At 41.8% G+C, this 26,566-nt stretch overlaps 4 protein-coding genes across 4 annotated transcripts; 1 reads left to right on the forward strand and 3 right to left on the reverse strand.

Annotated features, from left to right (window-relative positions):
• Positions 1 to 1,554: 1,554 nt before the first annotated feature.
• c1qtnf9 (C1q and TNF related 9) lies at positions 1,555 to 2,894 on the reverse strand (the record flags this gene model as incomplete). Its single annotated transcript, XM_079234047.1, has 3 exons — positions 1,555 to 2,324; positions 2,548 to 2,610; positions 2,708 to 2,894. 3 exons carry the CDS (start codon positions 2,892 to 2,894, stop codon positions 1,555 to 1,557), a joined length of 1,020 nt encoding a protein of 339 aa, XP_079090173.1.
• A 2,167-nt stretch (positions 2,895 to 5,061) lies between these two features.
• On the reverse strand, positions 5,062 to 6,434 carry tagln3b (transgelin 3b; the record flags this gene model as incomplete). The annotated part of the gene is made up of 4 exons (XM_079234048.1): positions 6,249 to 6,434; positions 5,548 to 5,722; positions 5,298 to 5,400; positions 5,062 to 5,203 (listed from the first exon to the last, which is right to left on the reverse strand). The coding sequence occupies exons 1-4, from the start codon at positions 6,426 to 6,428 to the stop codon at positions 5,062 to 5,064; spliced, it is 600 nt and encodes a 199-aa protein (XP_079090174.1). The 5' UTR covers positions 6,429 to 6,434.
• A 2,317-nt stretch (positions 6,435 to 8,751) lies between these two features.
• On the reverse strand, positions 8,752 to 13,262 carry abhd10b (abhydrolase domain containing 10, depalmitoylase b). The gene is made up of 5 exons (XM_079234014.1): positions 13,163 to 13,262; positions 12,522 to 12,708; positions 11,430 to 11,541; positions 9,681 to 9,818; positions 8,752 to 9,545 (listed from the first exon to the last, which is right to left on the reverse strand). Exons 1-5 carry the CDS (start codon positions 13,254 to 13,256, stop codon positions 9,204 to 9,206), a joined length of 873 nt encoding a protein of 290 aa, XP_079090140.1. The 5' UTR covers positions 13,257 to 13,262; the 3' UTR covers positions 8,752 to 9,203.
• Positions 13,263 to 14,600: 1,338 nt separating this feature from the next.
• Positions 14,601 to 21,555, forward strand: ythdf3 (YTH N6-methyladenosine RNA binding protein F3). Its single transcript, XM_079234328.1, has 6 exons — positions 14,601 to 14,709; positions 14,810 to 15,097; positions 15,542 to 15,566; positions 15,907 to 15,986; positions 16,267 to 18,012; positions 20,526 to 21,555. The coding sequence occupies exons 2-6, from the start codon at positions 15,074 to 15,076 to the stop codon at positions 20,547 to 20,549; spliced, it is 1,899 nt and encodes a 632-aa protein (XP_079090454.1). The 5' UTR covers positions 14,601 to 14,709; positions 14,810 to 15,073; the 3' UTR covers positions 20,550 to 21,555.
• Positions 21,556 to 26,566: the final 5,011 nt, after the last annotated feature.

A 26,566-nucleotide genomic window follows, 5' to 3' on the forward strand; every position in this document is an offset into this window, starting at 1 on the left:
CTTTCACGAAAATCAGAAATCACCGCAACTGTAATGTGATACACGATTATAATAAATCATTTAAAACGAATTGCAGTGCAGCTTGTCACTTGTTTTAGGCGCATTAGCAGTCACTGCGCAGATAGCAGAAAACACCGCTTGCTCACCCTGCTCATAGTCGCTGATGTTGTGCTCCTGACCTTCTCTTCTCACATCAACAGAGCAGATGTTTGTGTTGTTCAGCCATCGTGGAGGATCCTGGGTTTCTCGGAGCTCCAACGGCTGGCTGCTTCGCGCTCGTCGTCGTCTCGCGAAAACATGTCGGGGGAACAAAACACCACGACCAGTGCGCTGCGAACTAGTTACCCCGCGACATATTGAGACAAACGGCTGGCTGACTTTGTGAAGACACTGGGCTAGCAACTTGAGCTAGCTCACGAGCTCACTTATAAACTTTTTTCTAAATTACGCAAGTTTTGCGGAGTTTTTTTTTCTTCTCCCGACCTGCGAAACCTGTTGGTAGTCAAGTAACCGCAGAAAATAAATACTGAGTCATGCCATATCTTCCGAAGTTGAACAAGAAAGGCTCGTTATTTCGATGATTAAGGCTACTCCAGTTCGAATAGGTCTTTCTTGGAGGATCGAGCTGGCGAGCATCATTCATGCACTTGTTGCAGTGTTTCCAGGGGGCGTGGTTTCGAGAGGTTACGATTGAGGTTACTGGTTGACCACAGGGTAACCATACGGCTGACAGCCAATCATTATGTAGTAGATGAGTCCGTGACCACGAAGCCACGCCCACAGTAGAGTGCTCTTCATTGAAGAAAAAAAAGAATGCTGCTCCTCATTTCCTGCAGCTACTTGAAAAAAAAAGACTAGACCTTCCAGTTGCTGTTGCACGGTCTTTCCTCGTGTCACGTTCTCAAGACAATTAATGTCTCAGGTATTTCTGTTGAGCTTGCCCATCCCCAAATACCAGAGTAAGAATCACTTCATGAATGTTGTATTGTAACATAACAATGAAGAACAAATGAAGACACAAAGCTGACACCAGGCCTGTATTTCAAGTGTTTAATGATGGTGTTGTTTATTTAAAGGCTGATGATCTTATTGAATCCATCATAAGTATAGATGTCCTATAAAAGCCCTTGCAAAAAAACTAATTTAAATCGATTTAACATTTTATATATTTAAAAAAGTATTCAAGATGCTGAGAAATTGCCCTTGTGTTGCCATTATATTATTGTGTTATTATCACTGATGCACAAATGTGTAAAATGTAAGTGTGAGTGTGTGTAAGTACAGTGTGGAGCTTTTTCAAACAACTTTATTTCCCTGGGTAGTTAATCTTTAACAATACATTGTAATTTATAATCAGCAAAGCACAGTAGTCAAATCAATGCATTTGAATAAAAGTAATAAAGTACAATCAGAAGTCCGATCAGTAATTGAGCAAGTGCATTTCATTGTATTGCACAATGCATTTATTAGAGTCGTAAAGTTTAGAGACCGATACATTCTCTTGACTGATTTCTGTTCGTTATAAAACATTTAGCAGCAGTTTTAAAGCCTAATTTAAGTTCCAAAGATTAAGAACCCAGAGAAGATAGTGTCATCATCTTCATCAGCAAAGAGCCCATTGAACAGCTCTCCTCCAGCCACCTGCAGCCATACCTTGTCCCCCACATCCAGGTGCAGCACAGTGCCCCCTGCTGCCTGATCTTCGCTGCTCTGGTAGGTATCTGTGGTGTGGATTATCTTCACACCATTCTTCACCAGAGCCACCTTCACGTTTTTGACATAGACGGTGATGTAGTAGGTGAAGAAATAGGCTCCTGCAGTGGAGCATGTGAATCTTCCTGTTTGTAGATCGTAGTGATTCTGTTCATTGTAAATTATCTTGTCAAAGCGAATCGGTACATTAACTGCTGGGAGTTTACTTTGTGCTGTGAGTCCCACAGAAAAGGCACTTTTAGAGATAACAAGTGCATCTCCTTTCTCACCCTTATCACCTTGCTCTCCTCGAGTCCCTCTCTCACCACGATAACCAATATTACCTTTGTGACCCGGAACACCAATTTCCCCCTTAGACCCTCCTCTCCCAGGGGGTCCAAATGGACCCTGAATGCCTCTGTCACCTCGAAGGCCAATTTCCCCCTTTGACCCCTCTGGTCCAAGAGGCCCCAAATCACCTTTAGGTCCTTGGGGTCCCGGCAGCCCAAGCTCTCCCTTACTTCCTTTCAGGCCTAAGGGCCCTTGGACTCCTTGGGGCCCCAATTTCCCAGGGGGCCCCCGTTCTCCATTATCTCCCCTTTTCCCTTTGAGCCCTGCTGGGCCAACTGCACCTGTAAATGACAAGCGCGCAATAAACCTCACATTCTTTTATGGTCAGTGTTGACTATTCAGTATACACATTGCAGAAAGCCAAATAAGCTACAACTAACATATGAGTTGTGTTTAAATAAAGTATGAACCACTGGTAAAAAAAATAGATTAATGTTTTCACACAGATCTTCTTTACAGATCTCTTTACTTTTCAGTGGTGCAGTTAATTTTGATGATACATACCGAGTTCCCCTTTGTCTCCCTTGTGGCCATCATTGCCTACTGATCCAATAAGGCCAACTTGACCTTTTAATGGGTGAATGAGAAATGATTGTTATTATAAATTGTGAAGTTGACGTTTAAGACAAGAAACAAAGTTAATTGATTCAAGTTTTAAACTTACCTTGATCACCTTTGTCACCTCTGAGTCCATCTCGGCCGTCTCTGCCAGGTGTACCATTGTGTCCAGGGTCCCCTGGTATTCCAGGGTGTCCACAAACACAGCCTTTATTCTGGATTACTTCCTGGGTAACACACCGGACTGCCAATAGCAGAAGCAAGAGAGTGACTCTAACCCTCATCTGCAGCATTTTACCTGATGCACCAGTCTAACAAAACTAACATCCAACAATGCAAAAATGTTTAGACTGAAAGAAGTTAAAGCCAGTGCATAGTTCGCGACATAACCACATGCACTACTCATATGAGAACACGCAGCGATGAATCAAATCGTTATCAAGCAGGAATACTCAAGAGGAGTACAGTGGAACAAAAGACAAACACCAACCAAATAAAACATAAGCTGGACAAGAACTTTGGACAAAGAGGGACCTCAGTCCTCAAAGCCATTTCATTGGTCCACCTGTGTTTGTGGCTTACTCATTAAGTAAGTCTGTCTGTTACGCATCACCTGTGCCCCTTCAGATGCTTCTAGCTAGTTGAGGCTAATAATACACATAGAGTGTGTGTCAGGGTCAGACATGCAAAAAGCCACAGTTTAACATGTGCTGCCTTCTTATACAGAAAACATGATGTTACACTTCAGCAAATGATCACATGCTGTCTGTATCGGAGAATATCTTACTTTTAATTGAGCAATAAAAAGATGGCATTAAGAATGGACGCCTTTGAATAATATTAGCATTTGCTTTTGTCCACGATTTAAAGGACAGCGTTTTAATAGGCTGTTAAGTCCTTGGATGCTAATTACAAGTTAAAATGTGAATTCATGCATGCTTTTCTGATATGTACTTTTTAAATGTTAACAGTCATGACATTAAATGTGACCTTTTTGTGGTCCAAAGCCCAACGTTATAGAAGGCCTTCGACAAAGGTTTATGCTAATCTTAATAACAGTGTCCTTCAGATGTAATCTCGATGCCAGACTGCTTTTAATGTTAACCATGTTTAGAGTGGACATCAAGCTGCTAACTTTCCACAGTGTTGTAAAGGCTATACAAAATAAACAGAGTACCACAAATATTTCCAATGAACTGTACAATAAAGGGGTTTATGTGTTTCGGTGGTCCTTCTGTTTTCGCTACCCCCTCCACAGAAATCCGCTTTTTAACAGCGTTACAGGACCAGGAAAGGATTTAATATCTTACTTAAGGTCACTCAGCGAGTCAAGAGTTTTCTGGCACAGGCTCGAATCAGAACTGGTAGAGGAATCGTCACACTAATCATTATGCTGTGCTGCTGTACCTTTATTAGATTGTGTACAGTCAGGTTAGACAGGAGGGATGGGTGCAAGGAAGGAGCTGTAACATAAAACCCAATAAGAAAAAAACACCCGCAGCAGCATAAATCGCTGACTTGCCAGTTCTCAACATACCCAGCTTGTGTGTTATACAAACAGACAACAATATATGTTCACATTCTTTATTTTTTCAATACTTCTTCTCACAAGCCTCCAGATATAAATATATTTAAAAATATAAACAAGACAATACATAAAAGTGCACATTCAGGTAATGTCTTTACCTGGCACCAGAAATGAAAACTTCACTGTCGAACATGTTGGCTGCTGCACATTTACTTGCATGGACACATCATGGACAAAGATATAATCTCAGAAACAAATAGCAAGGGCATGACTGAGAGTGAATGAAACTCATTTATATGTTTAGGCCAATATATCAGGATCCAGTCTCTGTAGTCCCATAACCAGGCACAACGTGAGGTTGATTTGGTTAAAGAGGATACTGCAAAAAGTCCTCAGACAAGACAGCCGAGACGTTGTCTAACCTAATGAGTTCATTACGTTAGATGGCTAAAAAACATAGGTACAGATCATCCTAAACCAATGACTAAATATAAATAAATACAAATATTTAGCATACAGCATGTTGTAGCCGTGGCTCACAGTATTTCAGATTTAAAATGTCATTAACACTGATGGCTTCTTTTGTGAAGAGATTTTAATCTTACATTTTCTACGAGACTACATTGATGTTAAATAGCTTTGAGTTCCACTTAAAGTAATCATTTAGACATGAAATCAAACAAAGATGGGGCAGCACATGGCAACATGGGAAGAGAGGAGCAGGAATAAAGTTTGAAGGAGAACATCTATAGTATTTGACATCATTTTTTAAGATATAACACTGTTTGGGAAAGCAGCAATTCAAGGAACTTTGAGGTTAACACGGTAGGTGCTAGAGAGGGTATGGGGGTATTTTGGGGCTACAACTTTTGTGTTATTAGTACAAAATAAGGTCTGGAAGCCGGGAAGGAGGTCGGTTAGTGAGTGGTCTTCTACATGATCTGACGGTGCATACCGTAGCCTGTCATACCAGATTGGGAGGCCCCGCGGTTGCTGCCCATCTGCAGGCCGATCAAACTCTGACCTTGGCGGAGTTGCTCTTGGCTGAACTCTCGCCGATATCCCTGGGCTTTCCTGTACACGAATAACAGTTACAAGGTTAGGAAAAGGAACATGACGCGTCACGCAGTTGTGAAAATGTGAAGCTCCTCTGTCACACTGTCTTTACCTGTGGAACCAGTCTCTGTCACCCCTGTAATGGCCGTCGTCCTTAGTGACAGCCACACTGCCCAGAGCCATAAGAGTTCTTTGTACTGCTGCCATGTCCTTTCCTATAGCCAGAACAAAATTATCACTTTGTCATAACATGAACTGAAAACTGATTATCATCGTAAAAACTAACGTGAATGAAAATGTATATATATATAGTATATCACTCCAGCACAAGATAAAATGTATGTAAAAAGATGCAACCTCACCTTCCCAGAGGTCCACAGTTTGAAATATGTCCGTGGTTGTGACTCCGTAAGCTTCAGCTGCTTGCAGGAACTGAGAGATCTTCTCCATTTGTTTGAAGGCCATCTGTGTCTCTAGAATCTTCTTGATCGGCTCCTTCCCCCTCGGATAAAGGCTGTTGATGAGCCGACAGAGGATCTGGGACAGAAGAGGTCAGAAATCTAAATCATATTTAATTGACACCTTGACCGTAAAATGACAGTTGAGGGTTTTAGTTCTCTGTATATACTCCTATTTTTCATGCTTAAATGCAATAATACATGTTTACATTATATTCAGCTATAGTGTCAAGTAAGAAGACATTGCAGCATCGTGCAGGGTGAATTAAGTCTTAAGTGAGTTAAGAGGTTATCTATCAAAGGCTTCCAGAATTATTCAGTGCAACATTTTACACTTGCAAAGCATGTGCCACAACAGTTATCAATTTACAATTTGCTAAAAAAAAATCAGTTGGACCCCTCTTTTAAATAGGAGTGATGCATGGTCTGTTATTCTAGTATTATTGACTGAAGCTTTTATAATTAACAGGGCACATATATCAGGTTGCTTATTTTAGGCATTGACTTAATGGACTCTTTAAATTCTGACAGACGCTCAACGATGTAGGAGCTTAAATAATTAAATGGTAACTTCTATTTTAGGTGCAGGTTCTGCAGCCACTCACTGTTCCATCCATCAGCCATTTCTGGAAGTTCTCTCTGCCCGTCTGCGGCCTCTCCAGGTTCCCTCCGCACTGTCCAACGATCCAGTCCAACAACCGCTGCTCCAGGTCTGGGTCGTACTTCTGCTCGATCTTCTCTTGCACCTCTCGGCTCAGTCCGTAGCTGGGCCCTCTGTTCGCCATGGCAGCTCTCGCAGCACTTTAGTATTTGTAGTGCAGTAGCCCTGAAGAGCACATGTGGTAGAAGAGGCTGAAGTGGCATTACTCTGTTACAAACTAAATTATTCACACAAAAAAACATCATCTTAATGGTCCTATATTATACATATATTAGAGAGTTTTTGCGGCTGCTTTGTATCCTGATGAAATGGCTTCAGGATAACTACAGCTCTTTTTTAGAGCAAACACTTTTCTGTTTACTACAATGAAAATAGATACATTTTGGCCATCATAAACAACCTTAATGTTTGAAGAAAAGACAGTTTTTATTCTCTCTGTTAACAGCTCAGCAGGCCATCGAGGCGCATCTCTGGAGGCTGAGACAGAGCAGGGTGTGGTCCATGGCAGCTGTCCCGAAGAGGGACCACCCCTTCCATTACTATGGTAACAATCAAGTCAGCTTCCGGCACGCTGTGTGCAGTGATGGGCTGCATGCGATGCTGGCTCAAGTATGACCTCCAGCATGCAGTCATCGTGAAGAGAATTAAGTAATCAAATGTATTTTCGCAAAGTTTGTCCTCTAACAAAACACACAATGTAGCCAGCAACAGTTCTATATTTAGCCTGAAATTGAGTTTAATTAAATTACGTCAGCCCTCTGTGCCGCATTTAAATGTTTGTTTTAACTCTTCAGTTCATTGTTTTCTTTGCCTCGGTTATTGGGCGCAATTCTGTGAGTCAAATTCAGAAAATGCAAAGAAAGTCCCGCTATCTAATGTCACGACACCATATTGCTACGCATTCTGCAGTTTCTTAAAACATCAACATTTTACAAACCCAAAAGGCAAACTGCGCAAAGCTCACACACTATAGCTGCGACACTGACTCAGCTGCACAAACTGCATATCCAACGTGTCATGCACCGCGGTTTTATTCAATAAAGACCCCACTTACTGAAAATGTGTCGGAGTCACCGTGTTATTCCCGCTGAGCTGGGCAGGACTGAGGCTGAGGCTGAGGATGCTGAACTGCTGAAGCATCCATGAAGCGCAGCAGAGGCGCGTCGGGCCGGGCAGGATCTCATTTGTCCGGGAGGGGGCGGGTCACTCGTTTTATATGGCAACTCCCAAGGAGGGGTCCCTGGACTCTAAACACAGAATGCGACGTGACACCGCTTCCGGACAGTGGTTACTGTGGCGCATGGTCAGTTTTAGGCAGCATAAAGTGACCCCTCAGCAAACAAGGGACATGATGGGGACAAATTAATACCTGGTAGATGCAGTGCCTTGCTCAATGGCAATCAGAGCACTGAACAGAGTGGGTGTTTGCATATGTTATCTTGTTAGAATATCTGCTTCAACCAGTTTATCTCCCTGCTGACTTATTTTTGTTTGACTTCTACACAAAGCAAACACTAAGACGTATTTGTTGTTTGTTGAGGCATCAGTCTCTGAGTTGTTGAGGGGGGACTAATGTTGGAAATATGCATGCTGCTTCAGTGCCATTTCTTATACAATATGGAAAAGCAGCAAGCTACAATTAACGTACTTACAAAGCATTGCCTGGGAAACAGCTTTGTAGTGCAAGGATATGCTTTATGTAAGAACTAAAGGGAGCTCATAGTAAAACATCAGATGCAAGGCCATATGCACAATCTCTTCTGCTTGCATTACAACTGTCATGTTGTATGCTCCCATAAATTGATGTTTGATTTTAGTGTTGACACAAAAAATGAGTGACTACATAGCTCAACCATAAGTTAAAGGTCACTACTGCAGTTAAGTGGACCAGAGAGTTAAGTGGCTGGTTTCGCCCCATTGAGCATGGAACAGCTAGTGGGCAATTACATGTTAATAATCAACAGTCCAGTGGCTCCATTCAGCAGGCCTCTCTGTGGCTAAAGGTCTGCAGGTATGGGGAAACATAACTAATATTCTGCACACAAAAAAAAGCAAACTCACATGGCTGCTGCATACAACCCATGATGATTTTGATTCACAATGAAGCACTGTGTTGTTGACCTGCTGGTAGTATACCAAAACTGCATTTCTCTTCAATTGTTAGCAATTTACTTAATCTGGATTTGTATAAAAGAAAATATCTGTACTTTGAAATCCCCCCCACCCCCCTTTTTTGAATCCATGTAGTAATCATAGGGATTTGAGTTGGGGTCTGATGTCACCAATACAATTTGTAACTTACACACAAAAAAAACACACTTGAGAGCACCTAACTTTTTAATTAAGATTGTTTTTTGTAATTCAGCTCTCAATTTCTTAAACTTGTAAATACTTTTAGAACTAAAGAATTGTGTATGCATTTCAATATCAACAGCGCTCATTAAGATAGTTGTTTTCACATTTGTGTTGTGTTGCTTGTGGTAACAGACTGAGACCTGCACTTCAGTGTGCGGAGGTTTTATTGGCCAAAAAGGGTGGAAAGTGATTAAAAAAGGCACGGGAACACTAAGTAAAGAAGGAAGGGGAAACAGTAAGAACTGTGGCAGGGACAGAGGACCTATTAAAGGCCAACATAACACTCCATATAATAACCTGGAACATACAAATGCAACCTGAAGATATAAGGGAACAGCTAACGGGGAAGCTCATTTCAATATAGTTTGCACTGCAACGACATGTTGAAATGACAGATGAAGTACGGGGAGGATAACAGATGGGTAAAAGATCATATTTGGCATACAAACATGCCATTGTTTGGTACATTTCTTGAGGGTTGACATCCCAGTAAACACAGTCCTTCTCTCCTTATCTCAGCAGCTTCTCCAGTTCACTTCCTTACTCAGACCAGAGTGGTCAGCTTGTCTATGAGATCATCGATAGTGTAGACCATGAGCTTGATGTCGTCCCTCTCAGACATGCGGTGCTGTCCATGTCGGCGAAGGATAACATCAACATCATTGCTGAGGACGCGTTCTGCAACTTGCATGGAGATGTGCCAGGGGACGTCCTCGTCTTTGAGGCCGTGAATGAGCCGTACAGGACAGGTGATGGGGATTGGACTCTGGAGCACACAGTGATTTTCTGCCTCTCGCAAAAAGTCCATGCTAAACTTGTAAAGACCGTCCTCCGAGTGTTTGGTGGGCATTGTCCACTCCCCCTTCTCCTCAAACACCTTGCGTGCCTTAAAAACATTGAACATAGTGCATTAAAACATGGACAAATCCAACTCAAAAACATATAGGAATGAAAATGTCTGCAGGTTTCAAACAAAATGGCCCCAATGTGATGTATATGAGAGACTATGATAAGACCCTACCTCTAGAGAAAGAGAGTTGAACGAATTGACAATTAGATCAGCGGCAGTGGAGATGCCCACCAGAGCTGCAGTCTTCTCTGGTCTGGCAATGGCAGCCAGCAGCATGAACCAACCGCCTATACTGGAACCCACCATTATCTACAAGTACACAATAACACCATGAACAGACTGGAAATCAATTGATTAATAAACACAAAATTAAAAACCTCAATGAAAAAATGTGCATAAAGACACCAGACTCATGCAGCGTAATCATAGCAGTGGAAGACTGATGACACCACACATGTTGTAACACAGTGCCATCTTCTGGAGGTGTAGTGGAACATACAAGGACTACTGGAGGCTGAAAGGATAATAATATGTTTTCTTAAGAAAGAAGAAAGTATCGTTTATTAATCCCCTTGGGGAAATTTTTCTCTGCATTTGACCCATCCCTGGATGGGGAGCGGTGGGCAGCCCTGCGGAGCGCCCGGGGATGGGTGTCTTGCTCAGGGACACTTCGACATGTGAGCTATGGGGGGACTGGGGATCGAACCGGCTACCTTGTAGCTCATCCCCCTGAGCTACAGCCTAACCAATAATGCTGTTGCCCTGATTCTCTTTTCATTGATTCTGTGATACATCCCTTTTCTGGTTATTTTTTGGGTGCAAGTTTTTGTTTTATAGCATAAAGTCTGGATGATGAACATACAATACAAACATTTAGAGTCCCCCTTCACTCAAAAATGTGTTTTTGCTTGTTATACGTTACTTCAGCTGGCTGTTTAAGCTTCCCTGTGCAGAATGACACGTGCAGAGTTTGATAGAAGTCTGTTTTTACATTTACCTGTTGAAGTTTCTTTGTGCTCAACATAAATCTGGGTTTAACACGAGGACGTACCAGCAGGATTTTGTGACATACCAACTAGTTTGTAGCCAATCTTGGTCAAATATGCAACATATATAAGTGTGAAGTGGAAACCACCAGTGCACAGACACTGAGAATGGACTTTGGGTCCAGCAGTTAAATGTTTGAACAATATTTATATTTGCATAGAATCTGGATTTATGCATTAGGGAGAATGAGTAGATGTAATTCTAAGAGTTTTGAATTGAGGTAATTTAAAAGAAATTGTGGAAAAACCACATCAGACATAAATTATTATTCAAAGCAAAGTATTACATGTTTGGAGGAGATCCACTAAAAACTACCAGTCAAATAAAATAACTAATTTATGCAAGTACGAAGAGTTTAAAATAATAACATTTACTGTATATTGTGTTTGCAAAACACTTTATTTTGGTTAATATTTTTCACAGGCTGCCTGTGTGGCTCTGATGTTCCCATCTGAGTACCTAAACATTTTTACTGGTTGATTTTAAGAGATGCACTTGTATCACTGTGAGAAGATGCTTCATTTGGCCATAGGCTATTAAAAACAGAGTAGTCTTGTAATTTATTGCATGCATGTTGAACAACTATAATCCTGCAATCATAACTCGACTGAAATCTATATTTTGCAACTTACATTCTAAATGTCCAGCTTGTTGATATACATCCATACATTTCAAGGTGATTTCCTTGCATGACAAGTCTCATAAAAAGCTTGGACACTGCATATTCCTGAGAGCATGAATTATGACATTAAACCTGTTCTAAATGGGAACCGACTCTCAACCCCCATACCTATTTAGTAAAGTTGTTCATACCTTTATTGATTACCAACCACCAGTAACTTGCAAAGGGACATGACCCTTGGAAATATTTACCTGTGGCCCCTCTACTAACTCATCCAACACGTAAAGGACATCTTTTTTCCAGGTACCAATAGTTCCTTCTGATAGCACCCCCTCCGAAGCTCCATGTCCTGTGTAGTCAAACCTGGCAAAACATAAATAGAACAGCCCAAAGCAGTGAGTATCAGAGGGTAAAACAAAGGCAACCCATGAAAGGTCAAGCAAAAGGTGAATGTAGATGTGAGACATAAATACATTAAATCAGTTATATACACAACACTGAACATGGGATGAGACCTTTGACTTTTCAGAGCGATAGAGCCATGTCATATATTTATATTGAATCACCTCAGGAATGGAGGCTTTGAATGACAATGCCGGTTTTGAAACAGCTCGAGGTACATTTCAAAAATATCTAAATGATTGAGAATATAACACGATTAATTGCTGGCGATGGCCTTCTAGACGTTACAAGTTAGCTAATCCTTTGCCTTTTCAATTTGTAATATTAATGAATGGAGCTTGTCTGTTGAAATGAAACTTGTTTTAGTTACATTTAGAAAGACATTTTGTATGCGCAAAATTCACTCTTCATAATCAAATATATATAAATAAATATTTGCATATACTCTCATCTTAGGGCATCGTGCTACTTTGAAACAAACACAATTAAATATATTATTTATAGTAAGGCATATTTTGATTGTTTCACAGTGCCACTGTATGTATTGTATATCAAATTATTTAAAGCTGCTGTTACACAGAAATTGCATTCCTTTTTCTATGAATTATTCCAGTCAACGCACAAATACAAATTAAAAAAAAAAAAACTATCTCATTGTGTACATCCTGTTGTTCTTGATGACGGCTGTAGGAGTGTAGCTGTATGGTGGGTGAATGCATCTTGTGTTCAGTTTTAAGAGCTATGAGAGTAGATTTGAATTGCAGAGTGCAAAAGTTGTATTATTTGGAGGTATTGCAGGTGTTTCTCAGTCTATAGATGGAAAACAAGACGAAAGACATCCAGGACAATCACTGGTATGAGGTAGGTCTATTTGATCCATTCTGGATTTACTATGACATCATGAGCATTGCATGGCCCTTTGTGCACCTTGAATGACTTACCTAAGGTATGAGTGCCCTAGTGACCTACAGAACTCCTCCAGTGCCTCAGCTTTCTGCCCATTCATGTTGGAGCCATATCCTGGGAGGAAGACCACACCTGGGCTCTTCCCCTTCACTCTTCTGTAAGCCAGCTTGGGAAGGTCTGGTCGTGAAGCATACTGAACTGTGGACTTGTGTCTCCTGACCCCTGTTGGCACAGTACAACAAACACGTGTTACGTAAAACACTCACAACAACCTACGATAAAATAGCTCACTTATAAAAACACATTTGCTAATTACAATGCCACACACCCCATTTTATAAGGTAAGGCTTCCCTTGACACAAACTAGAAAACAGCACATGGATACTGGGAACACAGCGTGGTCTTTTTACGCCCGTATCGACCAAAGATAGCACGAATTGAGGCACATTTACATAACGAGGCCAATTCATGTCGAAGTGGTTACAAATTCAACGACAATCAGCGGAGACGACGCAAAAACATTCACATGCGCAAACGCAGCACCGCTTCCATGCCCTACATTTTTAAGACGACGCAGTCTGTGTGAGCCACACCCCCTCCTCTGCGTTTAAATGCCCTCATATGAACTTCAGACGTTGTGAAATTAATTGTACAAAAGGAAGAGATTTGAACAAACCTTCCAGGCGTTGTGAAGACAAAGCTGCGAGACCTTTATTACTTAAAATCTGTGAAAGTCCTCTGCGGCAGGACCTCAGCGCGACGGCTGCCATACTGCTCCGTGACCCAGTGAGGAAGTATCGCGAGAGGAGAAGCACCAGTGACTCTCCTTTACTCACAGCACATGTAGTCCATTACATATACTACAGTAAAGCTCTGTGGAGCAGTGGTAGCAATGCAATAAAGTAGCAATACAGTGTAAACATACTCCAGTCATGCATTCAAACTTTTGTTGTAGTTCAAGTACAGAGATTCTTGTCAATGTTGTATTTTATGCATTTTATTCTGGTCACTACAGCCATCAGGCAAATGCAGTGGAGTACAAGTATACAGGAGCAAAACATGTTAAAGCAAAGTACATTTATACCTCATTGCAGTACTTGAGTGCTTGACTAAATGTTATATTCCACCAAATACATTTTTCTCAAATGCCAACATAGAAAAAGACTACATTTATTCTCCTGCTCCTCCTCCTTGCCGTGCATTTTCTACCTAGGCCTGTTGTCTGATATCGTATACATAAATACGCACATGATAGGATGCTGTTCGGCGCCGAAATTAAATTATAAAATAGCTATGACTTTGTGATTCTGTTTAGGCCAGCAGTGAAGGCTTAGCAGGCCTTGACGGCCGTCACTGACTACTACTACTACTACTACTACTACTACTACTACTACTACTAGTAGTAGTACTATTACTACTACTACTACTGCTGCTACTGTACTACATTTCTGCACTTCAGTAACATATCTTTACTGGCAGCCAAAAACCTTTGTTTAACTTATACTATTTTTTGGTTTTTATAGGCTGTGATGAAATAAGTATCCACATCCTTTAATAAAGCAACATTGACAATACCACACTGTAAAATAATCTGCAACAAGTTACCCTGAGTCCCCCATTCAAAATGGCCCCTAAGTGTGTTGCAGGCCTATGAAATATTTTAAGATTGTTATATTTTAAGATTGTTAATAATGTGTTAATGTATAAGGGTCATTGTAACGTTGTAGTTTGTTGACTGATACAGTTTGTTGATACAATATATAACAATAGTTTACAGGTTAATCATATGTTTGATTAAAAACATTACATCTGTATTGAAGGCTAAACTATTTCCATTTATTTTAAAATGTAGTGGAATACAAATAGACAATAGCAGGAAATACAAGTACCTTTTTTGTTATTTACTATTTTGTATTACTTTAAATGTATTTGATCCACATGGGAATTCAGACGTACATGTACGGGTTTGTATTAGAGCGGGTCCCAATGCAGAGGTGACCACATGCCGTCAGATTTGATAATAGCTGGTCGTTAAAAAAAAGAAGTCTAAACGCAGTTTTTAATAGAGAATACAATGTGGTGTAAGTAGCGGGGAACTTGCGGCCACTGTCATGTGAAGTGTCAGTTTGTAACATGACTCAGAGCGTCACAGGCGGAAGGTCACGGAGCAGCGGAACGGAACGGAAGCGGGAGTAAAAAGCCTATCCGCCATTGTGGAAAATGGTAAGGGGTATTCCAGTAAGACACCAGGCGGCTTCACATTGACTGCTGGAAGGCCATCTGTGGCAGGATCGCACATATTAACTGACGCTTTTCTCCACAGACGCACAGTATCCGGTTGTAACAACGAGAAAGAAGCAGCAGATCGTCGTCGGGTCCGACTACGGGGGGAGAAGAAGAAGAAGAAGAAGAAGAAGAAGAAGAAGAAGAAAAAGCAAAAGCTCCGCCGCCGCGTAACCGTTACAGAGGGATTGGACGACCCGAGAGACAAGCCAGGAAAAGCACCGGAGTGCAGCGAGAGGCAAAGGTGGGGGGGAGGAAGCCGAGGACAGTCTCACAAACAGCTCTCAGTTTCGCTTCCTGGAGGATGTCTGCGACCACAGTCGATCAGGTTCGTGTATTGACAGCCGAAAAGGTGCAGTAAATTACCCGCGCGGCGGAAGGAAACTTTGCCGACAACAGTTTGATCTGGTTTTGGGCCACGCCAGATCAAACTGGCTAATGATACAAAGTCTTTGATATTTGGTAGCTATTAGCTGTAATGTAGGCCGAGTGAATTACCGACCCACTCTAGCTGTAGCCGGTTGCCAATGCGGCACCGTTTAGTTCCTGGATGTCAGATCGTTTGACATCCGGTCAGTAACGCGAAGCAACCTGTAAATGTTAACATTTGGTTGGAGACGGAGGTTTCTTCAATCGGCGGTTATATTTCTTTATGTAGCATACAGCCTTCTCTGTCTCTCTGTCTCTGTGTGTGTGTGCGCGCGTGCGCGCGTGCTTCTTGTTTCCTGTCGTGATCTAACATCTCCTTTTCCTGTGCTGCTCACTCTTTCAGAGACCCAAAGGACAAGGAAATAAAGGTAACACGTTTAACACGGATGATTAAATTGCTCCCAAGCCCTCGTTTATAAATTGTACATCAGTGTGGCAGCACCGTCCGTTTTGATTAATTAAAATAAGCTAACATGCTATCTGCTTACTGTTGATTGTGCAGCCGTAGTGTAGCTTGAACTGCAGATTATTTATGTTCCCATTGTTGACTGCATTTGTTTTGATGATGTTAAACCAAGATCTTGTCATGTTTTAGATTTGACCACCACTTACCTCCTTAACATAATGAGTTGACATCTTGAGCTGGAAATATTTGTGACTTCCATATAGCACATGTAGTGATTTACTGTCCTTTCTTTTCGTCCTTAGTGCAAAACGGATCAATGCATCAAAAGGATGGAGTTAATGATGAAGATTTTGAGCCTTATCTAAGCGGCCAGACTAATCAGGTAATGTCCTACATTAAACCATATAATAGTCTGTCCGACAATGTGTCGCCTAGTACTTAGCCTATAGCCTCATGTTATATTCTTCAGGGTCAGCTACAAAACGCATTAATACAGTCGCTCTGGTTCCTTTGTGAGTTTCTGTTAATTTCTCAGTATGACGTGTTCCTATAACTCAACTCACAATCTATCTTCCCTGTTCATGATATGATAATTATTTAGCTAATTTGTTAATTGCGATCATGTTTCGTACATTAACTGGCTGTCTCTCCATGTCACACAGGGTAACAGCTATCCACAAATGTCTGACCCCTACATGCCCAGCTATTATGCTCCATCCATTGGTTTCCCTTACTCTCTGGGAGAGGCTGCTTGGTCCACAGCCGGAGACCCTCCTATACCCTACCTAACTGCCTATGGACAGATGAGCAATGGCGAGCCCCACTTCATCCCTGACGGTGTGTTTAGCCAGCCAGGTGCCCTTGGGAACACCCCTCCCTTCCTGGGCCAGCATGGCTTCAACTTCTTCCCTGGTAATGCAGACTATTCCACCTGGGGTACCAGTGTCTCTCAGGGTCAGTCCACACAGAGCTCAGTCTACAGTAACAGCTATGGGTACGCCCCCAGCTCGCTGGGTCGGGCCATCACGGATGGACAGGCGGGCTTTGGAAGCGACACCCAGCTTAGTAAAGTCCCGGTGCTGAACAGCATTGAGCAAGGTATGACGGGCTTAAAACTGGGTACGGAAATGGTGGCAGCTGTCACTAAAACCGTGGGTTCACCCTTAGGGGGCCCAGCAGGTATGAGCAACATGGCGGCCAATAGCCTCCCTCCGTCTGTCTGCTCATCTGCACCTAAACCTGCCTCCTGGGCAGCCATTGCCAAGAAGCCGGCCAAGCCACAGCCCAAGGTCAAACCCAAAGCCAACATGGGGATGGGTGGAGGTGCCATTCCCCCACCCCCCATAAAGCACAATATGAACATTGGTACTTGGGATGAGAAGGGCTCTCTGAACAAGCCTCCATTAGCTCAGAATATGATGCCCCCGCAGCCTATGCTGCAGCAGCCTCTCCTAGCTCAGCCCCAGCCCTTGCTGCAAAACCCGTTGCCTCCTCCACATCAACACCAACATCAACACCAACATCAACACCTGCCCCAACACCAACATCAGCCCCAACACCAACACCAACACCAACACCAGCCCCAGCCCCAACACCAGCCCCAACACCAACACCAGACCTTCCAGCTTCATTCTCTCCAGTCCCCCCAACACCCCCAGCCTATGCCTCCTGGTCATCCACACATGCACCTCACCTCTCAACCTGGTCCCCCACCGCCGCTTCATCAGCAGCAACCCCATCAGCCTGGTCCTCCCCCCAACCGTTGGGTGGCTCCCAGGAACCGGGGTGAGGGCTTCGGTCTGGGTGGGGGACTCCCACTTAGTGCCTCCCCTTGCTCTGGAGAAGTGCATCCCGTGTTGGAGAAACTCCGTGCCCTCAACAACTACAACCCCAAAGACTTTGACTGGAACATGAAAAATGGACGCGTTTTCATTATTAAGAGCTATTCTGAAGATGACATCCACCGCTCAATCAAGTACTCCATCTGGTGCAGTACAGAACATGGCAACAAGCGTCTGGATGGTGCCTTCCGCTCACTGGGCAACAAGGGGCCCTTGTACCTGTTGTTCAGCGTCAACGGCAGTGGGCACTTCTGTGGCGTGGCTGAGATGCGCTCACCAGTGGACTACAATGCCTATGCAGGCGTCTGGTCTCAGGACAAGTGGAAGGGCAAGTTTGAGGTGAAGTGGGCGTTCATCAAAGACGTGCCCAACAACCAGCTGCGACACATCCGGCTGGAGAACAATGACAACAAGCCAGTAACCAACTCCAGGGACACTCAGGAAGTGCCTCTGGAAAAGGCCAAACAAGTGCTTAAAATTATCGCCACTTACAAGCATACCACCTCAATCTTTGATGACTTTGCACATTATGAGAAACGTCAGGAAGAGGAGGAGGCTCTGAGGAAGGTGAGATAAACTTATATAAATAGCCCTGTCCCTTGTTTAAATAGCATGTTTGTATGCATCAGACAGTTCAGCCACTTTTTAAAATATAGGGCAACTACCCTATATTTTAAAGGGGGGCAAACTTCCCCTGAATCACTGTTACGAGCTGGACTGTAATCAGCTGATCGTGTTCCACCTGCTCTTAGACAGAGGTTGCAAAATCCTGTGGCTGAATGAACAGTCTGGTGTAAATGGAAGTTCCCAGAGGGCTGTCAGCAGATTGACATGCCACCATTACGCATAGGCAGGTTCAGGAAACCCCAGCTCCTCATCAGCCATCTTGTGCAGTTGAGACTGCGATGATTTGCCCAAGTGGAGTTAGCATAGAGATTTCCTGAAATAGCCCGCATTCCTGGCATTCCTTCTTTCAGACAAAGGCAGATGTAGGCTCTGATCTCCCTTTGAACAACGAGCCTCTCTGCTCTCCACAGGCTCCTCATGCTTTACTAGTCTTTAACAACATAAGCCCTCGGCCTGCAAACTGGCTGAGAGTTGGTACAGTTTTCCTCAGATGTTCTAAACGGCTGATTTTTAAAAAAAAAAACGTTTCCCACCAAAATACATGATAAAAATGCATTGTTGCAATTGTCTGTGCACATAGTTCTGAAAAGCTCGCACAGTGAAAAGCCTGCGCCTTCCGAGGGGAAGCTAAAATATGTTGCAGAGGTAATAATAGTGGTGTACCACAAATGTTAGTCCAAGTGGTAAACACTCTGGGATGCTAATGCTGTGGAAAAACGGCAGCCAAGGGGAGAATGACATGCTATCACTGCTGGCATTCTGCAGCACCCATTCTTAGATCCACCAGTATGCTAATCTAATTGCGTTTAGAAACCCCCCTCCCCATGACCGACCCCCCCTCCTTTTCTCCCATTCCCCCGCTGCTGGTGCTCATTGATGCTGTATTGACTCCTCTCTGCTGACCTTGTTAATATGCGCTGGGTTACTTTCTCATAAATATTTCAAGTCAATGTTTTCAGGCTTCTGAAAACAACCTGTCAGTAGAAAAGCTGTTTCATCCTGCGTTGTGCAGGCGTTGCGCTGTGCTGCTTTTGTAGCCCTGACCTCCTACATGACAGCATCGGCCGAGCTGAGGCCTCGCCCTCCTTCGCCTGACAAGGTTAATTGTTCGCTATTGTCTGGCCTGTCCTTCCCGAACTTTGAGGGGTGTCAAACCAGCACAGCTACCTGCACTTCTTTTTTTTTTTTAAAGATAACTTTAGATCTAAATGTTGCAGGATTTTATTAGCATAACTCATTTGGCAATTAATACTTAGAGGTTAGCTGCTTCCTTCCTCTGAATATAGTAATAAAGAAGATCATGCTGTGTTAGGGGGAAAACCAGTCTTGCGTCCCTGGAGCCATAGCCCAGTCTGAGCATCCTTTAGGGGGGGTAGAGTTACACTGGCCTTACGGGGCTTTTCTCAGACCACTGCTCAAAGACAACACGGCATTCCTCTTTTATTGTAATCCATGACACACCCTTGAATATTTGATATTTGAGGTGTGTTGTGATTACTTGTGTTTTGTTGACTGAGCACGTTGTGTTTAGACTGGCATTACTACGCGTTCCAGGCCTTCAGTGGAAACCAAAACATGTTCAAACATTTTGTGCAGTGTATATATCTGATGCCTACTAAAGTCTTTTCCTCTTATGTCGGATACTCTCTTGCTCTTGTCTCACCTATCGCAAGACTAAACAGAGAAAGTACTTTAGGGATTAGTTTGCCTGCGAGGAGGGCAACTCAATATATCAACAGTGGGAATGATAGACTTGTCTAAAAATAAGATTTTCATCTCGGTAACTGTAAACACCTTTTTTCCTTGTTGTTGTTGTTGTAAATAATAATCAGGATTTTTATACTTGCATAACTGTCTTTAATTATTTAGCTCATGTTGGAATGTAATGTTGGGACAATTTGCAAAACATCAATTGATTTTGGAAACGAGTACTTTTCATAGAGAACTAAATATTGTTCATGTGATTTAAAGACATCAAGTTTGAATGTATCCCAAATAGAAACATTCAATAAATCCTTATTGGCATTTGCCGAGTGGTACGAGTGCAGACAATAAGTAAAATCAATATTGACCACTTTCATGATTTGTCTGACCCAGTAGGATGATCAGGATCTCTTGCTAGATAATACAGTCAGGACCTCAAAAATCAAGTGTCCCAACTATGAGGATTTCCCATTCTGTCAGCAGCCCCAGACTTCCTGGCTGTGCTCTTAAGTTATTTACATTTCACATGTATATGACAGCATATGACCACCTATTAGCAAAGGTCTCAGAAGTGTCTTCAACTTGGATATTTCTTCAGCATTTTACATTCATCCGGTGAATGAAAGACTAAGGGAGCAGCTCTGATGTTGCTCTTTTAGCCATGTCTTATTTTTGCTTGTGTTCCTTGTTCGCTCATGTTCTGACACCATCCACTGATTACCTCTCTGTTTTGTTTTTTCTCTCGGCAGGAGCGCAATAGAAATAAACAGTAACCTTCAAGCAAGCTCTCTACTAGAACTGCAACACTAATGATGTAGGACCTTAAATACAAATTTGCCTAACCACAAGGAGGAAAGGCTCTCACAAATCTTTCCGCTGAAGACGACAATGTATCTGAACACTTGAACATGACAATAGATGGACTCATCTGTATCCGTTGACTGGTGCATCAAACCCCGTGTTCCTGTCTCACGAGAAAAACGTAACCCACTTTGAAAAATCTGTCTTTTAAAGCACTTTCAGTCCTCCTAAACAGCCTCTACCAGTACCCTTAACTCTTTAATTATGTGTTTTTCTTCTTTGATTTTGTTTGAGAGCAACTAACTGACTAACCGAAGTAGTCAGAAGATTTCACCAGGCTTATTTGTAGTTTTTTCTTGTTATGCCTCAAAATGGGATATTGGTGAGAATCATTCATTAGCTCCTGAAGAGAATTACAGTTATGTATGATTTAATCTTTTACTTGAATCGGTATTCAACTGATCCCAGTCCCCAGACAGAGGTTTGGATGATTGACAGGTGGGATGAATTAATTGGTAAAAAGCCACAATCATGCCAATCATAGGATGTATCCTCCCTCTCTACCTGTTTCCTTCCTTTCTGTTTCTGTGTACCAAAAGATTACAATTATGCAGCAGGCTGTGCAACACCAGCCAATGCACATCTTTTTTTTTCTTTTTTTCTCTCTTGTGATTCTGTCATTCTGAAGTGCATTTGTCTGAGGAGAAACCTGCTGCTCTGGTAGAACTAGCGCTGGCCTCCTTGGGTCCTGTGGGTGACTGTCTTTGCTCTGATGTTGATGTACTGTATCGTACCTCAGGCTCAATCAGACTGTCTGTCCTTAACAACTCTTAAGCACTTTTGGGAGAATCCTCACATCAACCCTCCTGCTTGGCTTGACTGGGATTCCCCCAAAACGGCAAGACATCAGCTGCAAGGATGTGACAGTTTTCTCCTCTAGGTAACTCACTAGCTAAATAAAAATGATCCATGTTTAGCGCAAACCATGCTTTTGTGTTTTTGTGTACTCATTTGCCTCAGAAATGTGTGCATTACTTCTATGCTTCACACAGTAGCACACCCTCACATATACACTCCTCTCCTGCAGCCCAAGTAGATCGTCCCCCTCATATTTGCATATGTGCCTCTAAGTAAACAAGTGTATTCACAGTAGCAGCAGCTCCATGTCCACATCTGCTTTGCATTGCAGTCTATTACTGACAATAAGTGTAAAATGTGTTGGTGCCAGGGGGGTTGTTTGACCATGTAGTAAAAATACCATAGGTGTAAAATACATTGACTTGAAGATGACGCTTGGGAGGCAGACCTGCCAGCCTAAAGTGGGCTAGTTGATAAAACGGTACAACTCCGGGGATTACAACCAATACTGGAATGTATAACAATGCATGCATGTGCATGGATGGTACAGGCGGTGGTGGAATGTAACTAAGTACATTTACTGTACTAAAGCACAATTTTTAGGTACGTGCACTTTACTTGAGTATTTCATTTTTTTACGACACTTTTTATTTCTACTCCACATTTCAGAGGCAAATGTTGTACTTTTTACTCCACCACATTTATTTACTAGTTACTTTCCAGGTTAGCATTTTACATAAAAAACATTAAAACAGCATACAATAACTGTATAAAACAAACGTGTTACAGATTAAACCAGTTGTTTCCAGCCTTTTTGGCAGATGACATTTCCCCTTAAAATGTATCAGATGGTTTCCTATAAATAACTTCAAATTATCCAGTATTTTACAGAACACAAAGATGATAAAGAAGTCTATCTAGAGACCATCTTGCGTTGGGGTCACATGATAGGGAGGCGGTGGCCCCTTCAACATTTACCCCCCTCTGGTTCCTTTACTCTGATCAAACCTCTTCGTTCCCATCTTGCGTTCCTTTTGATCTCAACTACACACCTGTAAAGTTTCGTGACTGCATGATTTATTTTAAACTGTCAGAAACTTTGTATTATTATCTTGAAATACAATGTGATGATAGATTATGTGTACTTTCCTGTTTGCTGTTTTAAAACATGTACGTATGACGTTATTTAGTTACCAAGCAGGTAAAGGCAGTACAGTAATCATAGACAGACTTTGAGATATGTTAGACCTATAAAAGAATACATAGTTATAAAATACTTAATTGCAAAATGATATGAATAAAATTGTTATTGAAATTAATTTTCATTGTGGGTTTTACAACTGTTCACACAATCAACATGCCATATATATATATATATATATATATATATATATATATATATATATATATATATATATATATATATATCTACATTGAGCTTGCAGACATAATGTATAACATGTCTATTGTGCATGTTTTGTGTTGTATTGTGTTTTTCGTAATTCACAGGAAAATTACAATGACTGATTTTATCATATCAAACATGGGGGACATTTGTTCAAGTGCTTTTCATATTCTCTTTACATATTTATTTCACCCTGAAATGAATAACCTTCCTTTCACTGTTTGGCCACCAGAGTGCGCCATCATACCACGGTGCATTCAAACGTCCTCAGCTCTCAAAACGTACTACAAAGCATTTCCTGTAAGCAGCAAAGCCCTCTTTCTTCTCAAGCCCTCCAACTCCTACAGACACAATTATACCAGGATGAGAAGTACTTGTTGTGCTTCCACAGCTTTTTGGAGCAATTAATGCCAGCTCGCCAAGCTGTGCAGCGAGAGGTGGAGAAAAAAGGGAGAAAGAGGACGTGAGCAGGGAGTGAGAAGAATCCCTCTTTGTGTTTGTCAAGGGGGAAGAAAGAGCTGTAATTATAACATTGGAGGCTTTGGATTGCAACCTCTCTCCGCTCTCTGTGTTAATTTGTGCATCCATCAGGTTTTTGCAGGCAGCCTTTGAATAGACCACACTTTTCCTGCCTCCATATGTCTGTGAACACAAAACTAAGCAGGGGACAAGCTATTTATTCACCTTACAACGCCCTCACTGTTACCAGTGTGTGATGGTGCAGAGATGTAGCTCTAATATAATGATGATTTTAAGTTGTTCGTGGAATTGATGAAATATGCAGTATGGTAGGATTTATTCTCAGGTCTTTTTGCTGTTTCATGAATAGGGCATACTGCAGGTTTTTAATCATCAGAATGAAACAGGGACATATATTTGCACTGCAAGCTTCTTTCATTCAGCTTGTTATGTTTTTTTAATTTACTATTTTGTGATCAAACTAACTGGTTAATGACTTTAACGTTAGCAGGACTTAATGTGCCCCCATCCACAGTGGTCCAAGCTGTTCCAAGAAAGTGCCAAGCAAACTTTTCTTCTTTCCCCCCAAATCATCAAAATGTCCTTCTGCAGAGGGATTCAGTTGAGGGAAGATGAGAGAGAAGGAGCATCCTCTGCTTAGTGAGCTGAAATGCCTTTGAAGTTTCAGTCACACTGAAGACTCATCAACACATGGCTCAAGGCAAGGTTAGGGCAAGTCTCAGGGTTGGCACTTCTTCGATGTTTTGAAGGTTTTCACACTCTGGGCCATGGCATACCACTCAATAAGTCCTCGTAGAACATTAATCCTATTGATGACTATTTAACTGACGTGGTTGATCAGAAGAACCTGAAATTATTTTGAATATGTGTGTCTGCCTTGTGGCTAAGCATTGTTTGTATAGGAAAGTGTCTCCACATGTAGCTTAAAATAAGGTGGCGTCAAATACAAGAGCACCGACAATGATTAATGTACTAGGACTCACAGTTCTATATTCAAAGCTACATTGAAGTTGCAATGTGTCAACAAGACAGGTGAAATAATCAGCAGGGTTTTATTTTCTATATGAAAAAAAGGTGTTTTGAGTGTCAGTAATGTCTAAGTTTTCTTCCTGCCCTTTTCCAGGGTGTCTCTGTTGCCATGGTTATATCATTATCTGCTAACTGAGAGTAGAGGCTGAGCATTTGGCCGAACACAATGATATGATGTAGATCCAAGCTGGAAGGACTTGTTGTTCTACATACAATGAAAGCAAAATGACAGATTTGCAGTCTCATATATTTCTTTTGTAATTCTGTTAATGCCAGTGATGAACAGGGCAAATAATTATCACTTACATTCAGATTTGCATAGATGGCCATGGTGTCATTGAATACCAGGTTTCATATATTTATGTTATAATTGTGTCTTGTGTTTAGTCTTGGCTAGACTAAAAGTTCAAAGAGCAGTTATGCTGCATATCTTAGCGTTAGAGTTGTATTGTCTTTGATGACCACAGGGAGGTGCCATGTATAGAAGAAAATAGGCTTAAACATACATACATGCACATATATACATGTCTTCCACCATAGATATTGTCAAAACAATGCTTTCTACTTGTTTTCTATATGAGAGAACTTGGGCTTCTAGTTTTCTCTTCACTAGAACTCAGCTATGGGAGTTAGTCATGATGAAGAGTGAGGCCGAACTCTTGAATTTTCACCATCACATTTATCCCAAACTTCTGCACATTAAACATCCTTTTGAAACAGAAACCAAGTTGGAAAGTAACCACAAGTAAAAAGATAATTAAAAGGGCACTCAAGCAAGTGATTATTGCACTTCCATAAAGTTGAGGGACTCAAAAGAGGCACATACAAAAGGATGATCAAAGGTTAAGCAGATATCCTGTCACTAGAATGGATCAAGCTACAAATTTGTGAAATCCTACATTTCCCATGATGCAAAATAGACCCCCCACTGCTTTCTACTTATTTCAAACCCCACACCTAATTTGTAACACAGTCTTTCTTTCAAAAATGTTGAAGCTAGCCCGCAGCTAACGGTGCTAACGGTGCAAACAACAGCAACAGTGCTGACAGAGCTAACAATGTTTACCTGAGCGGGAAACGGAGGGAGGGTGCTTCGTTTCCGGGACGGCGTTATCGGCTGTAATCGCTTTATGAGCTAGCCAGTGGGGCACTCTCATATTCACAAACATGCACTAAAAGGCATGTTGCCCCCCGGATATGTCAACAAAGCACAAATGCACGAATGCACGAATGCTACAACATTCTCGGGTCAGACACTACTCCACTTAATCGTTGCATCGCAAATAGTTGCTTGATGCTATATTCATTCTCTGAATGTCGTATATAGAGAACCTTTAAGTCTCAAGCCTGTGCCAAGGTAACCCCGATGACATCATGTGTCAAATCAGTGGAGTGCCCCTTTAAGAAAAGTACAAACTGAGCTCATGTAGCGAAATTGTAATTAATTTTCTTTTTAAATGCAAGTTTGGGGCTGTGAATGTATGTGCACTAAAGCACTGCCTGCAACATAATGTATATACCTGTGGGACAAATTCCAGATTTTAGAGATACTTAAAATGTAGAGCAAAAAATATACGTGGGCGACTATTTGACTATTGGTTAAAATTCACTCACTTCACAAGTCCTTTTTATGCAATTGATTTATGAAGCTATTTCAACAGGAATAACTAATGCAGTGTGTTCGTCAGCAATCTGTAAGAGCATTCTTCACAACTTTGTGTTTGTTGGACAAATTAAATGTTTATGTAATGCATATAGGCAGTGTTCAAGGCAACAGGGAATAATTCAAGGCCTATGGGGTCATTAATCTGTTCAAATGTTTCCTGGCAACACAAAGCACCTATCTAATCAACGCCACAATGTTGATGCAACTCCTTGGGTATGAAAAACGTTTCCCCGTGTATCACTAATGTAAGTGGATAGGCCTCAGTGTAAAGAGGAGTCCTTGTGTATCCGGCTGCTGTTAAGATACTTGCATTTCCTGCTGTCCTTCATCTAATATGTACACACAAGAGACATGAGAATAGACTGTGTCATCAATCCTGTTTTATGATGCTTTAAAATTGACTGTAGAGTGAGTGCATATGGCAAATGCGGAAAACATAAAAAAAGAGAAAAGGCCCAAACAAAAGGAACCGTACTTGGTGCGTATTCATTCCAAAGGTCTCTTATCTAAGATCATCTGAGCATATCTGGGCCATCCTTATTCATTTTACA

Source organism: Taurulus bubalis (genome assembly GCF_910589615.1).
Source record: "Taurulus bubalis genome assembly, chromosome: 18".
NCBI classification, from domain to species: domain Eukaryota; kingdom Metazoa; phylum Chordata; class Actinopteri; order Perciformes; family Cottidae; genus Taurulus; species Taurulus bubalis.

Coding starts and splice junctions, on each gene's coding strand:
- abhd10b (XM_079234014.1), bottom strand. CDS start 13,256: ATGGCAGCCGTCGCGCTGAGGTCCTGCCGCAGAGGACTTTCACAGATT. Junction 11,542..12,521: donor CTAGGGCACTCATACCTTAG/GTAAGTCATTCA, acceptor ATGTTTTGCCAG/GTTTGACTACACAGGACATG. Junction 9,819..11,429: donor AGTTAGTAGAGGGGCCACAG/GTAAATATTTCC, acceptor GTGTACTTGTAG/ATAATGGTGGGTTCCAGTAT.
- ythdf3 (XM_079234328.1), top strand. CDS start 15,074: ATGTCTGCGACCACAGTCGATCAG. Junction 15,098..15,541: donor CTGCGACCACAGTCGATCAG/GTTCGTGTATTG, acceptor TCACTCTTTCAG/AGACCCAAAGGACAAGGAAA. Junction 15,567..15,906: donor CAAAGGACAAGGAAATAAAG/GTAACACGTTTA, acceptor TTTCGTCCTTAG/TGCAAAACGGATCAATGCAT.